The sequence below is a fragment of the Natrix helvetica genome, assembly GCF_964273705.1.
Source record: "Natrix helvetica genome assembly, chromosome: 1".
Lineage (NCBI taxonomy): Eukaryota > Metazoa > Chordata > Lepidosauria > Squamata > Natricidae > Natrix > Natrix helvetica.
In genome coordinates, this window is record NC_138548.1 from 16625136 (window position 1) to 16640673 (window position 15538).

The 15538-nt window shown below is 43.0% G+C and overlaps 1 protein-coding gene across 7 annotated transcripts in view; it reads right to left on the bottom strand.

Annotated features, from left to right (window-relative positions):
• The window catches only part of TCF3 (transcription factor 3), a 129787-nt gene that overhangs the window by 41032 nt on the left and 73217 nt on the right, over positions 1 to 15538 (bottom strand). For all 7 annotated transcript variants that reach the window (XM_081938419.1, XM_081938418.1, XM_081938416.1 and 4 more), the window contains 2 exons: positions 10501 to 10630; positions 3263 to 3312 (listed from right to left, as the gene is read on the bottom strand). In XM_081938419.1, the coding sequence (XP_081794545.1) occupies positions 3263 to 3312; positions 10501 to 10630 (180 nt within the window). The remainder of the gene's footprint in view (positions 1 to 3262; positions 3313 to 10500; positions 10631 to 15538) is intronic.

Below are 15538 nucleotides of genomic sequence, written 5' to 3' on the forward strand. Positions count from 1 at the left end.
AGATTTTATATTTTCCCGATATGCCCTCCTATCTATGAATGAGACCTCCACTGGATCGGTCTGAGATGAGAAGAAGAGATGGGCACAGCAAATAAAACATGGAATTTGCACAGCTATAAAACAGCAACGAGAAAGAGTGACTGTAAAAAAGAGTGAACTCCAGATGAATTCATGCCATGATCGCCTTCTTCCCTCTGGAGGGAAGCCAAGAAATGGGGCCGCCAGAATGAACCCCAGATGTAAAGGTTGGTGCAGAATGCAAATGTTTCTCTAGCCAGATCCACTTCGGAAAAGGGGCAAGGACAGAATCTTACCCAAACAGGAAACACTAAATCAAAGTTTCTCTCCCCTGTGGGTGTGTTATTCAACCCCACCCCTATTTCCCCTCATCCTACTCCACAGAAGCCCCTCCCCCCAATCTTCTCCAACTCAGATTGTATGCTGTTGTCAGAAAAGAGGAGGAGGAGCAGAGAACTCCCACTTTGCAAACTTCATCCCCATCCAATAAAGACAATAATAATAATAATAAATCATTTTGCATCTGAACTAAACAATTGCTGCCTGCAATTTGGCAGATCGAATCTCAGCAGGCTCAAGGTTGACTCAGCCTTCCATCCTTTTGAGGTGGGTAAAATGAGGACCCAGATTGTTGGGGGAAATAGGCTGACTCTGTAAAACCGCTTAGAAAGGGCTGTAAAGCACTCTAAAGTGGTATATAAGTCTATGTGCTATTGCTATTTATTTCTGCATCTCTCCTATTTGCCTGCTTCCATCATGGTATAAATGCACAACCCTCACTGGGGAAATGTGAAAACGGATCAAGCTATACAATCATGTCGGAAGACAGGTGGAAGAAGGGAACATAGAAAATAACAGGGTTGGAAAGGATTTTAGAGATGTTCTAGTCCAGGGATCGGCAACCTGCGGATTTGGAGCCGCATGTGGCTCTTTCATCCCTCTGCTGCGGCTCACTGTTGCCGGTTGGCTCCACAATTGATAGGGCTTTTGGTTAAGACAGGTAGAGGAAAAAGAACGCCATGCTAGGAGGAGACTCTATGGTGGGGCAAGCGGACTTCTGATCAGCAGAAGAAAAAGGACGCCATGCTACGAGGACACTCTATGGATTGGGGGGGGGGGGGCGCTTCTGATTAGGACCTTTGTGGCTCTTTGAATGTTTAAGGTTGGCGACCTCTGTTCTACTTCAACCCCCTGATCAAGCAGGAAACCTTAGAGCAGGGGTGTCCAAACTTGGGAACTTTAAGACTTGTGGACTTCAACTCCCAGAATTCCCCAGCCAGCTATGCACCCCTGCCTTAGAGGCTTTATAAGAACCTGGGAAGGGCAAAAACGGCCCAACACACAAACCGGAAGTTCAGTAACGGACTTCTGGGTTGCCCATTGGGCCGTTTTTCCGGAAGCCTCCGGAGGGTGAAACACAACTGAAAATCAAGACTGAAAATCAGCTGGCCAGCACGCTGGAGCTGACAGGCAACGCCTCATGTGCCCTCAGAAATGGCTCCATGTGCCACCTGTGCCATAGGTTTGGTATCACGGCCCTATTCCATTCCAGACAAATGATTGTCCAGTCTCTTCTTGAAAACTTCCAGTGATGGAATACCCACAGCTTCCAAAGCAAGTGGTTCTTATTGTCAGAAACATTCTCCTTAATTCTAGGTTGCTTTTCTGGTTGATAGGTTTCTATCCGTTGCTTCAGATGCTTGCCAACTGATTGATATTTATGACGGTTGCAATGCCCCAGAGTGATGCGATCACCTTTTGTGATCTTCTGAGAAGGAAAGTCAAGAAGAAGCCAGAGTGACTTAACAAACGTGCTACCAACTTCACAACTACGGTGACTGACTTAACAGTTGTGGCAAGAAAGGTCGCAAAATGGGGCACAATTCACTTAACAGCTGTCTGGCTTAGCAACAGAAATTTTGGGCTCAATTGTGGTCATAAGTGAAGGACTCTCTGTAGGAGATACCAAAATAGACAGGTGGAAATCGTTAGTTCAGTTTAATTTTTTAAAAAATCCCATGTTCCTTCTTAAAAGAAAATAACCAAAAGAACTTGCATCAAAAGGATGTGTAACACAACAGTGCAACAATAAAAAGTGATTCCATTACAAGCCTTTGATTTGCTTAGGATTGAGAAAGCAGTGATTCATATCTTAATGGAATACAACTTCTCTTATTCCAGCCATTCTTTACAAGCATGGGCACATAAATTCATAGGCAATATTAAAAGGGGTTTTCGAAAGCTCCTTTCTCTAAATACCAGTCTTTTGGGTATATTGGTATGTACCCTCTTTTCGTCAGAAAAATCCAGGTGTTCTATCGCTCAGCTTTGTCGCCACTAATTTGTAATTGAAACAAAGGTACAATGCGCAAAGTATCACACACATATGGGCTGCCATAATGATGCAAAGTATGGTTACACAAATATAGGTATCCCCCTAAAATCTGACCTGGTTAGATCAAGATTACAATTGAAATTATTATAATATCCTGTACAGCAGTGTTTCCTTGACAACTTTTAAAATATGTGGACTTCAACTCCCAGAATTCCCCAGTCAGCCATGCTGGCTGGGGAATTCTGGGAGATGAAGTCTGCCTATCTTAAAGTTACCGAGGTTGGGAAACATTTCTTTATAATTTGTTTTCAGGATTTTGGCCTTCACCTCTAACACTTGGTATAAATGTTCATTGTTTGTTTAAACAGGGATTGGATGGATACCTGATCAGTATTTTGCAGTAGTAGTAGACTTCTTTCTAGCCTGGTAAAGCGTTGAGCTAGATGATCTTTAAGATGCCCTCCACTTCTCCGATTCTGTCTGCTGTTCTCTACTTCTACTGTCCATCTCATTATTGCTGAGTTTATTTGTTCTCCTTCTTACCCCACAGCTCTTTTTCTGAGCTGTCCACACCCAATTGTGGTCCCTTCCTCCCCAATACCACCAGCTTCCTCCCCTTGACTTAAATTGTTCATTGGCTTTTGTGAAATCTAGCAGCCTCGTGCAGTTAAACTGCCCTTGGACTCTGCTTTGTACTACTTAGAAAACATTTTGGCACTCTGCCAGCAGCCTTTCTCTCTCCCTCTCTCTCTCTCTCTCTCTCTCTCTGCCAGTGGTTCTCAAATATTCTCTGACATCATAGCAGTTCCACCAATCAGAAAGAGGGGAAGATCAGGAACTGCCTTCAATGCACCAACGGCTGGATTCGTGATCAACTTTGATAGATGGGTAGAGAAAATCGTAACTTACTGAAGATGGGAGTCCTGGAGGCACCTTTCGGACTTTTTTCGGTTGTCCATCTGAACGTAGAGTAGAAGGAGACAAAGAAATAAAAACGAAGCCAGTTAGAAGCAAAGCTTTGGGGCAGCACTATATAGTAGGAAGATTTGGATTCAGATTTCAAAACTCATTTTACAGATGGGTTACCTTGATTTTCCCAAGGTTTACCAGAGCACAACAATAACTTAAACTTAAGCATTTGTAGAGTACCCTGCTCTTCTAAAGGAATGTTTGGAGACAGATTAAAAATAAAAAAAATCAACCTCAAAATATGCAACTGAAGGTATTTGGAATGACTGCAGGTAAAACCCACCAGCTTTAAAACAAAACTCAGCTAAAACAGCATAATGAAATAGCCCTTGCATCAACATAAATTTCAGGTTTGGGTTTATTTTTCACTTTCTTCCATAAAGCTGAGGACAGCAAATGTGCCCCCCCCCCCAATACATAAAGCATGCTTGCAACAACCTTGTACGGTAGGTTAAAATGAGAAATATCAGCTCATCCTGGGTCACTCAGTGAAGGATTTAGACTTTCTTCTCTACTTGACTTTAATACAAAAGATTAACCCAATGCCTGGTTGAATCCTGGTCTGCAATGATGGACTTCGCAGTCAGAAAGTAGAAGGTGGAGTCGTGTCCTCCCCCACCCCCACCCCTGTGAAATCAAGAAAATTTGGAACAAAGAAAAGAAAGAACATCATCCCAGTCGCTTAGCAACCATTTGCATTTTCGACAGACCCCGAACATGGGACTTACGACCCAGACTCAATGGTCCGATGAATGCCCCTACCATGAAGTCATGGCATTTCATTTTGGGTGCTCAGCCATTGGCCGATATTTACGACCATTTGCAGCATCCTATGGTGCCATGACTACAATGTATGCCATTTTGGCCAGTAACCAGCGTTTACTTCTGGTTTCTGGCCCCAAACACCCCATGTTGGACAATGGGTTCATTTAAATGACTGTGGCACTCACTTTACGACCATTGCATTTGCTTAACCACTACCACATTAAAAGATCCGAAAATCAGATGGCCCCACTTTATGGCCGCAACTAAAATTGTGGACACAAGTCAAAGGATATCAGTAATGTTAAGCTACAGATATTGATGGGCTCTAAAAAGGGACAAGACAAGCTTATCCTCAGAACTGAAGAAGCTTCTTGGATGGGAAGCAAAACGTCTTCAAGGAAAAACAGGAAAAAAGTCCAGTTGCCTCTTGAAAAAGCATCTTTGTGGCAACCATGAACTGGATGACCGAGAATCTCCAGAGACGAGTAAGGCCCAGGAGGGGGGGAAATATAACAAGGGTGTGATTGAAATCTACTCGCTTTTTTCATATCCTGCTTTAGCTGTCCTTTACTAAGGACCGAATAACTGGGCTATCTGAGAGCGCTCTGCTTATGACTGCTAAGCAATGTTTTGAGATAAAGGCAGAGTGTATTTTTGGCATTCACAGTTTCACACCGTTTTGTCTTCCTTTCGTTCTTGTTAATTATATCCCATTATTAGTGAAGCTTGCACTTCCAGTGACATTTGTTAAATTTTCCAAAGCCACCCGACACCATAATGACTCTGAGCCATGTACAATATTAAGAACAGCACATTATAGCCAGGAAAAAAAAAAGAATTAAGAGGCATCCGGGTACAGCATAAAACTGTAACCCTTGTCCCCGCATATTCCCAAGGGTTAGGGAGGGACTGATGTACTCCCTAACCCACGGATTGGGGGAAGAGCCAGATCTACAAGACTTGCTTAAACAAGGTCAGATGGGGATCATCTGAACCACTGGAGACCCTGTGTTGGAGAGCAGATGCTGTGACATAGAAGGCGGGGCCCATTGTAACTCTGTTCAATCAATGGGAGTCAAAGCATGCCAACTCTACCAGAGACAGATGGGCCCTTAAATATTCATCAAATATGAACTGCCTTTGCACTCACAATACATTCTTTGGGCCACATCTTCCTCTACCCAGCACATCCCCAAATCTGCTGGACTACACCTTTGTAACTCTCTAAGGATGATACCCAGAGAGTACTGAGCAGGAGAGAAACTTCCTAATGATCACGGAGGATGCTTTCTTCTTGAGAACATTTTTGACATGCAAATGAGGGGAACGAATTTAATCACTGAAGGAAGGAAGGAAGCATCTTTTTTTTATTTTTTGTAGGATCTTCATAAAAGAAGAGGAAAGAAGAATTGATCCGGGAAAGGGGGGTGGGGGTGGGAACTGCTAGGGTTTAACTCATTTCTGTGAAGCTACTCTTTCCTCTACCCCACAAGCTCAAAAAGAAGGACAAGGGTTAACATTAGGAACTCTTTTTAGGTTTAAAACATGGTTCTCCTTTTTTGGTTTTTCTTGAGTAAGTAAGAAAACAGTTCTTTTAAATCAACTATTTTGCAGAAAGAGGGGAAAAGAGAAAAATACACAGATAGACATTGACTTATGACTAGTTGTTTAACAACTGATCAAAATTATAATGGACTGAACATAAGCTATTTACAACTCATTGTCCAAAGTTGGGACTTGTTGCAATCATTCAACCACATGATTTACTTAATAACTTGTAAAACAGTCATAAAATCGAGTCTGGTTATGTGGCGGGTTGTGTGTTCGTATTTTCGACCCTTGGCAACTGGCCCACATTTACAACTGATTGCAGGGTCTTGTTAGTCACATAACCACAATGTGCAACTTTTTTGGCTGGTTTTCACACCCCTCCCCCTCCCCAAAAATGCTGTCATTTGATTCAACCACATGATTTACTTCATGATCACATTGACTTGCTTTACAATTGTTGTAAAACAGTTGTAAAACCGAGTCTGGTCATGTGGCGCCTCAACTACAGTTGCAACAACTTAACAACTGAAATTCCGAGCTCTGTTGTGGTTGGGTCGAGGACTACCTGCAGCCAGTAGTGGGTTAATTGCGAACTTAACCACTGCAGTGATTTCCTTAACAACGGTAGGAATGAGAGGTCGTAAAACGAGGCAAAACTGACTAACAACTGTCTTGCTTAGCAGTGGAAATTTTGGGCTCAACTGTGGTCCTAACTCGAGGTCTACCTGTATACTCTCAAAAGGAGGCAAGCTTAAGATTTCAAAGGCTGACTAGCAATCTCCCGAAAGGCCGAGGCTGAAGCAAAATTTGGACTAGAGATATTAGTTTTTAAAATACGCAATGCTCAAATCTAAAGCAGCAAAGGTGGCTGCAGGCTAAAATGGGTCCCCTTGTTTGTCATGCTGCCAGATCTGAAAATATCACTCCCGCTATGGGTCAGATTCCTGCACACCTCTAATTATTATTTTTTATTGTTATGGTGATTAAGCAGGCATGGATAAAAGCCCTGAGTGTTTTACCCTACCAGTCCACCCTTCTCTTCATCCCTTTCTAGTACGGCCTTGCAGTCTGCTTCTGTTTCTCCCATTTTCTGTTATCTCTCTTTCCTGGGTCTGTTTTAAATTCTAAGCCCAGGGAAACGGGGCCAGGACCTGCGCACCTGCTCTTTGCAAAACACTGCCTACCCAGACAGCATTATATACCATTAATAACGATTGCAAATGGCTGGTTTCTCCCCCACCTTTGGTCCTGGCTGCCGAGTGGCAGAGAAAAAGCCACACGGCTACGTTCACTAAAAGGACTCCATTCCTGAGATTCTTTCCCATCAATGAATGCCAGATGTCTCGGTTCTCCTGAAGGGAAAATCGAGCAACTACCTCCATTCCACTTCATAAAGTGTGTGGGGGGGGGGGGGGAGGAGAGAAACGCTTGGAAAGAGATGGGAGGTTGGCTTTTTAAAAGAAGATCTCCTAGCATCCTCCTTCTGCTCTTCTCTGATCTCCTAGCATCCTCCTTCTGATCTCCTCTGATCTCCTAGCATCCTCCTTCTGGGCTCAACTGTGGTCACAACTCGAGGTCTACCTGTATACTCTCAAAAGGAGGCAAGCATAAGATTTGAAAGGCTGACTAGCAATCAGGCAAGGTGCCCATCGCGCAGGTGGGGGAGGGTAAAGGAAATATTTACATGCAGCTTGGATTTGGCTGGCAAAATTGCTTGCCAGGAAGGATGTGCTGGAAGCTATCTCAAAACATCCTTAGGAGACTCCTGTTCATTTTTGAAGCTTCTCTAGCTGATGTTGCTTGCAGCTTCCTGGGGAACTGACTTCAAAGCAATGGGATGCAGGATACCTGGCAGCTGGCTGAGCTTCCCAAAGCACAGAGCACCTGAAGATGCTTCATGCAGGAAGTGGGTCACACCCAGCTCACTGATCTTCTGGCCTTCTCTCTCTGTTTCACACCCCTCATGACAAGGGGAGTGGAGGGGTATAAGGAGATCTGGATTCAAATCCCATCTTTACTGAAGTTCTATGGCCTGCCTTTACAACAGACCCATTCCCTGTCAGAGGAATCTGCTTTGCATGGTCTATAGATGAATGAAACAGGAAGGAGGGAGCCAGTTTGGTCTAATGCAGGGGTATCCAAACTTGGGAACTTTAAGACTTGTGGACTTCAACTCCCAGAATTCCCCAGCCAGCAGGGGAATTCTGGGAGTTGAAGTCCACAAGTCTTAAAGTTTCCAAGTTTGGACACCCCTGATCTAATGGTTTAAGGCACCAGGCTAGAAACTGGGAGACTGTGAGTTCTAGTTCTACTGTAGCTATGAAAGCCAACTAGGTGACCTGGGCCAATCATTCTCTCTCAGCCCAAGTCACCTTACATAGTTGTTGTGGGAAAAATAGGAGGAGGGAGTTATAGTGGATATGTTTGCCACCTTGAGTTATTTGTAAAAAATAATAAATGCTGGGAATGAATGAATGAATGAATGAATGAATGAATGAATGAATGAATGAATGAACCACAACAATTCAGGCAAGCTTCAGCTTCTTGAGGGGAAAGTTTTGATATGGTAATAATGACATTTCGTCCATTATGTTTTCATTGTCTTAACATTATTAAAATGACAACAATATTGCTACTAAGGCAAAGGTTTCTTGGACTCATGGATTCCCCAAAATACTTTATCGCATGGATTGCTAAACCTTTTGCCATCACACCTCCCTTTAGTGCAACCTTAATATGCGCACCTTCCCTAAAAAACCCAAACATCAAAATGAATATAAATCGACAATGGGAATAACACAATGAAAGTATGGGAGAGCTGGATGTACTGTAATTGTACACTAAAAAGTTCTTCACACTTCCCTGGGATTCTTCACACTTCCTCTGGATTCTATCTGTATCTCCTTGAAGGAGATACACCTCACAGTTTGGGAAATACTTGGGAAAGTGTCACAAAAAGATGGTTTCTGTTGTAACAAGTGTACATGGCCATTTTCCCTTTGTAAAATAAATATTGCTTCTGTTGCTGTTATTATATTACATCATTGACAAACTATGCACCAGTAGTAGATCAGCACCTTTGGAGGACCCAGTACAGACAAATGATTATCCAATCTCTTCTATAAAACTTCCAGTGTTGGAGCATTCACAACTTCTGGAGGCAAGCTGTTCCACTGATTAATTGTTCTAACTGTCAGGAAATTTCTCCTCAGTTCTAAGTTGCTTCTCTCCTTGATTAGTTTCCACCCATTGCTTCTTGTTCTGTCCTCAGGTGCCTTGGAGAATAGTTTGACTCCCTCTTCTTTGTGGCAACCCTTGAGATATTGGAACAATGCTATCATGTCTCCCCTAGCCCTTCTTTCTCTTAAGCTAGACATACCCAGTTCCTGCAACCGTTCTTCGTATGTTTTAGTCTCCAGTCTCCCAATCATCTTTGTTGCTCTTCTCTGCACTCTTTCTAGAGTCTCCACATTTTTTTACGTCGTGGTGACCAAAACTGGATGCAGTATTCCAAGTGTGGCCTTACCAAGGCATTATAAAGTGGTATTAACACTTCATGTGATCTTGATTCTATCCCTCTGTTGATGCAGCCTAGAACTGCGTTGGCTTTTTTGGCAGCTGCTGCACACTTCTGGCTCATATTTAAATGGTGGTCCAATAGGACTCCAAGATCCCTTTCACAGAGTGAGAGGGGGTCTACCAATAATTGGTAGACTCCTTGGACAGGGGCTTTGTAAGGTTTTGGATATAGTTTCAACAAGATAGCATTGCCAAACTGATTAGAGCAATATTTTGCAACCTTGGCATCTTTCAGACATGACTTCAACTCCCAGAATTCCACCGGCAATGCCAGCTGGGGAATTCTGGGTGTCGAAGTTCTCACATCTTAAAGTTGCCAAGCTTGAGAAACACTGAGTTAGAACCTCTGTCTCCAAACTGGTACGTGTCCAGATACATTGGGATCATATTTCCCCAAATTATCTCTGTAAGACACCCAGTCACTGAGGCTGAGATGGGCCACCATATACAATTTATTAAATAAAAATAAGTAAATTATTTTTTAAATCCCAAACCTTCAGTTTCCTAGAATTTGTTGTCATAGCACATCTAGAGCGACACTAATTTGAGTACAGCTGATCTACAGTGTTAAGTGTTTTCTCTCTCTTTGTCTCTAAATATTAGATTCTTGGGTCATCCAACGGCAGGAAAATAATGAATTGAAGAAAACAAATTCATACTTAGGTCTATTTCAGGCTACTGGTGATGATGATTCAAAGGAGGCTGATTATATGGAATTAATCTATGCTTGAGCAAAAGTTGTGGGAAGCTCATCTACCCGGTTCTATACTATTCAGTTATTCAGTTTGGGACTGATACAACTGTCTCACCCTAAGGAAAGGAAACACTGATACAATTACATTGAAATCTTTCCTCCAAATGCTGGCATATAGTTTAAAAATAAACCGTATCATAATTCATAATTAATTCTTGGGTTTTTAAAAGCCCTTGGATGTCCCCTGTTTGAGCAAGAAGGGTGGTTTAGATAAGTTTCTTTCAACCTTGACAATTAAAATGTGTGGCCTTAAATTCCCAGAATTCCCCAGCCAGCAGGCTGCAACAGGGAATTCTGGGAACTGAAGTCCACACATCTTAGAATTGCTAAGGTTGAACAACAGTGGTTTAGATGAATCTGAGAAACTCTCAAATCAACAGGACAGGAACTTTCTGTAATGGAAGGGCTACTGTGAGACCCTGACAGGAAACGTCTTTTGGTCTTCCTCCTTTGCAATCCATAATTTTTGCCACACACAACCCTCACCAAGGCAACTGTTCCAGCCAACACCCTCACCAAGGCCACATACCTATGTTGCTGTCTGCGACTCTCCTGCGAGGGTTGTTGGCGTATGGGTAGTACTGCGAGCTTCCCTTCACCCCCGTTGGGGAGAGCGTGCTGGGACTTGAAATCCCTATTTCGCTCGGCAGAAAGCCAGGCTGCAGAAACAAGAAAAACAAGAGTGCACCATCACAGCCTGAACAAAACCAAAATTCTCTTGCCGAACATGGTTTTCCAAAACTTGGAGCTGAGCACCAGGTGTGGACGCATGGGAGCGATGGTGCAGGGTTTATATTCCGGTTTGGCTACTCTAGCTCTTTTCATGCCTTTGCCAACTTGGCAGAAATCCATAGCAACCTTCAACGATAACCTCCGGGTAGGATGGACTTCAACCTCAGCAATAGCACAGGGATTGTAGTCCAAGACACACAGTCCTATCCAGCATGACCAACAGGAAAGGGATACTGGTAGTTGTAGTTTAGCAACCTCTGGTAGGCTGCAGATTCTGCATTTTTACCAAGAAAGGGATGCTGGTAGTTGTAGTTTAGCAACTTCTGGTAGGCCGCAGGTTCCTCATCTTTGGTCAAATGGTACTCTTCATTTGGGGACTAATTTCTACATAATATACAGACAGTCCTCGACTTACAACCATTTGTTTAGGGTTTGTTCAAAATTAAAGACTCTAAAAAAAGTGACTTACAACTGGTTGTTGCACTTACAGCCATTGTAGCATCCCCGAAGGTCACGTGATCAAAATTTGGGCATTTGGTCTGCATTTATCGTGGTTGCAGCATGCTGGGATCACCATTGGGGGTGTGGGGGGGTGAGTGGTGCAGTGCCAGCTGGCTTCCAACAAACGAAGTCAATGGGGAAAGCAGGGTTTGCTTAATAACCTCATGATTCACTTAACAACCATGATAAAAAAATCAGACGCGACTCACTTAAGGAACACCTTACTTAGCAATGGAAATTGTGGTCCCAATAGTGGTTGTAAGACAATGATTTTACTTCTTGGAGATGGAAGGAAAGGGAAAGAAGGAAGGAAGGATTGAGGAGAAAATTAAATATTTACAGGGTTCCCATCATTTTAGTCTTCCAGATGCAGTGAGGACCTGGCTTAAGCATTGGGCTAGAATTGAGCCTAGTCAATGTAGATTTAATGAGATATTGTGGGGTTGTGGTGAGAAGTATATCTTTAGTGGGTTTTTGTGGGTTTGTCTATACCCTTGTTTTTATGAAATGTTGCTATGAGCTACTTAGAACATGTCTAAGATAGGAGTCTATATAGATTTTTCAAATAAATACACAAGTAAGCAAGAGGGAGGATTTCCATTTTTAATTTTGAAAAATGAAATAAATGCATTACAGGTACCGTATTTCCCTGAAAATAAGACAGTGTGTTATTTTGTTTTGACCCCTGAAATAGGCACTTGGCCTTATTTTCGGGGAGGTCTTATTATTTTTGGGGTGCTGGAAGCAGTGAGTGTGGTCGCCTCATGGCTGCTGCTGTGTTGCAATATTTTTGGGGAGGGCTTATTTTCGGGGGTGGGCTTATTTTAGCGCATGTGCTCAAAAGCCCGATTGGGATTATTATCCGGGGAGGGCTTATTTTCGGGGAAACAGGGTAGTTTTCAATTGCGACAACAATTGGGATCAGATTTTCCACTGCTAAGCAATGCTAAGTTAAGTGAATCACACCCTGATTTGGACCTTTTTTGCCATAGTTGTTAAATGAATCATATGGTCATTAAACAAATCCGGCTTCCCCCACTGACTTTGCTTGCCAAAGTACGTCTGGAAAATTGCTAATGGTGATCACATGACCCCAGGACCTTTGCAAATGATTGGTCGCAAGTCTTTTTTTTCCCTGCACCGTTGTAACTTCAAACATTCACTAAACAAATGGTTATAAGTCGAGGACTATCTTTGGCAGCAAAATCTTGGGAGTGCCACAATTGACGTGCCAAGGTCTCATTTCTACTCTAAACATTCTACTCTAAGCAGCCAAGAGTTACCTTGGGCCAAGATGGGCAGCTAATAAATTTTACAAAGAAGTAAATTTTACAAATAAATAAACAATAGATATGGGAAGACAAATAAAGGTAGTCCTCCACCTGCGACCACAATTGAGCCCCAAATTTCTGTTGCTAAGGGAAACATTTGTTAAGTGAACTTTGTTTTCTTTTACGACCTTTTCTTGCTATAGTTGTTAAGCGAATCACTACAGTTGTTCAATTAGTAACACGGTTGTTAAGTGAATCTGGCTTCCCCATTGACTTTGCTTGTCAGAAGGTTGCAAAAGGTGAGCCTGGGACACTGCAACCGTCATAAATATGAGTCAGTTGCCAAAGCATCTAAATCTTGACTATGGGGGTGCTGCAATGGTTGTAAGGGTGAAAAATGGTCATAAGTCACTTTTTTCACTTTGAACGGTCACTAAACGAACTGATGCTCGTTGAAGACTACCTGTAGTAAAGTGGAACTGTTGTTTTTCAATGTCTTGTCAAAGAACACTTGAAAAATATCTGTTTTGTCTCATCAGAGCGTTCATCTTTACCAGTTCTTACAAGACCAGTAACTAGTAAGTACAGGTAGTCCTCGACTTACAACAGTTCATTTAGTGGCTGTTCAAAGTTACAACGGTATTGAAAAATGACATTTTTCACACTTACAGCCATTGCAGCCTCCCATGGTCACATGAACAAAGATTCAGATGCTGGGCAACTGGTTTCATATTTATGACCTTTGCTGTGTCCAGGATGATGGGATCACAGTTTTGCCCCCTTCTGACAAACAAAGTTAACACAGAAGCCAGATTCACTTAATAATTGGGTTACTAATTTATCAAGTGCAGCGAGTCACTTAACAACGCTGTGAAGAAAAGTTGTAAACAGGGGATAAAACTCACGGAACAAAAGTCTCACTTAACAACAGAAATTTTGGGCTCAATTGTGGTCATAAGTCGAGGACCCTGCATTCATTGTCATCGTTTAATGACCCCATCATCCCTTGTGAGGGGAGTCTGGGCAACCTAATGGCGCTAGCAGAGTGTTTACTGGCCAGATGCCCTTCCAGACGCCAATGCGGAGTTTTGTTCAGCAGATATATTCTCAGTGTGCCCAAAGAGAAAAATATCTGCCTCTTCCTAGGATTGAACTCACAGCCTCCTGATTGTGAGGCGAGAGCTCCACCTCTAGGCCACTGCACCACTCCCAAGACTACCTGTATTGGGGGAGGGGGGCAGAATGAAAACTCCTTGTTCAAAAGCATTCTACCACGGAAGAGTTGTTGCTGGAAATGTTTAGACTGCGTCTCACCAATAATGTTGGATTTGGCAGACTCCTTGCCTAAGAAAAACTTACAGGCTATGCTTTCTTCCCCTTGATTTATGGTCTGCACAGCAAGAGCCATACTCTTCCCACTGACTCTTCCACTCATGACGTCACCCTTTCAATTATGCCTCTCTCCTCCTCCTCCTCCTCCTACCAGAAAGCAAATTAAAACAACAACAACAACAACACAAGCAAACTCCAAACCCACACCATTTAAACACATGGCCGGCTGGCAAGTCTCCTGTTCTGTTTTTAAAATTACATCTATTTTGGCACCCATAGCGGTCCTCACACATCTGCTTTGAAATTCAGCAGAATGTGTGGTGTGTGTGTGTGTGTACACAATACAATAGAATACAATAGCAGAGTTGGAAGGGACCTTGGAGGTCTTCTAGTCCAACCCCCTGCCCAGGCAGGAAACCCTATCCCGTTTCAGACAAATGGCTATCCAACATCTTCTTAAAGACTTCCAGTGTTGGGGCATTCACAACTTCTGGAGGCAATTTCTGTTCCACTGATTAATTGTTCTAACTGTCAGGAAATTTCTCCTCAGTTCTAAGTTGCTTCTCTCCTTGATTAGTTTCCACCCATTGCTTCTTGTTCTGTCCACAGGTGCCTTGGAGAATAGTTTGACTCCCTCTTCTTTGTGGCAACCCCTGAGATATTGGCTCACTGCTATCATGTCGCCCCTAGTCCTTCTCTCTATTAAACTAGACATACCCAGTTCCTGCAACTGTTCTTCATATGTTTTAGTCTCCAGTCCCCTAATCATCTTTGTTGCTCTTCTCTGCACTCTTTCTAGAGTCTCCACATCTTTTTTACATTGTGTTGACCAAAACTGAGTGTGGCCTTACCAAGGCGTTATATATATCTGCCTGTCTCAGAGGTTTTGGAAAAATTGATCTAATGTTTTGGAAAAAAAAATTACAATCTTCCCCTCCTGCCACACACACACACACACACACACGGCTAGGTGGGCATGTGACAGGCAGCACTTGGCCTCCCCCCCCCCCCCGGTAGCAAAAATTGGCTGCGGGGGGGGGGGGCGCACCCTCCTGTGCCCCGTTTTGGGTCTAGTAAGTGTCCATTCAGCCTCTCTGTGGGCACGTGCCCTGTTACCAGCTGCTCTTCTGGTTTCCGGTCTTTGCGGGTGCCGGAGCACCGGGAAATGGGCTGAAAACAGCCTGAAAAATGGCCTAAAAATGGTCCAGAAAATGCCCCCCAAACCAGGCATGTACCGGCCAGCTGGTCTTCAGGTTTCCGGTGCTTCAGCATGCGCAAAGACTAGCTGGCCGGTGCGCATGCCGGAAACCCGAAGACCAGCTAGCTGTTGCACATGCACACACGTTCCGGTTTAGGCACGCGGTGCAGAAAAGGTTCACCATCACTGCCCTAGAGGAAAAGTAAAATTTCCTTATTCTGCTTGCGAGAAAAAAAATATACATCTCTTTTGTTCTAAGACAGAAGTCCCCAAACTTGGCAACTTTTAAGATTTACAGACTAATAATAACAATAATGGATAATAGTGATAGAAATTAGGAGCTGGAAAAGTATTATATTGTAAGCAAATTGACTCAGACAATACACTGTTCACAAGGCACTTATGTATGTTAAATGAAAATGTATAAATAAACTGTTACCAAAAAAAAAAAAAAATACTTGCGGACTTCAACTCCCAGTATTCCATAGGCAGCAATGCTGGCTGGGGAATTCTGGGAGTTGTAGTCCACAAAA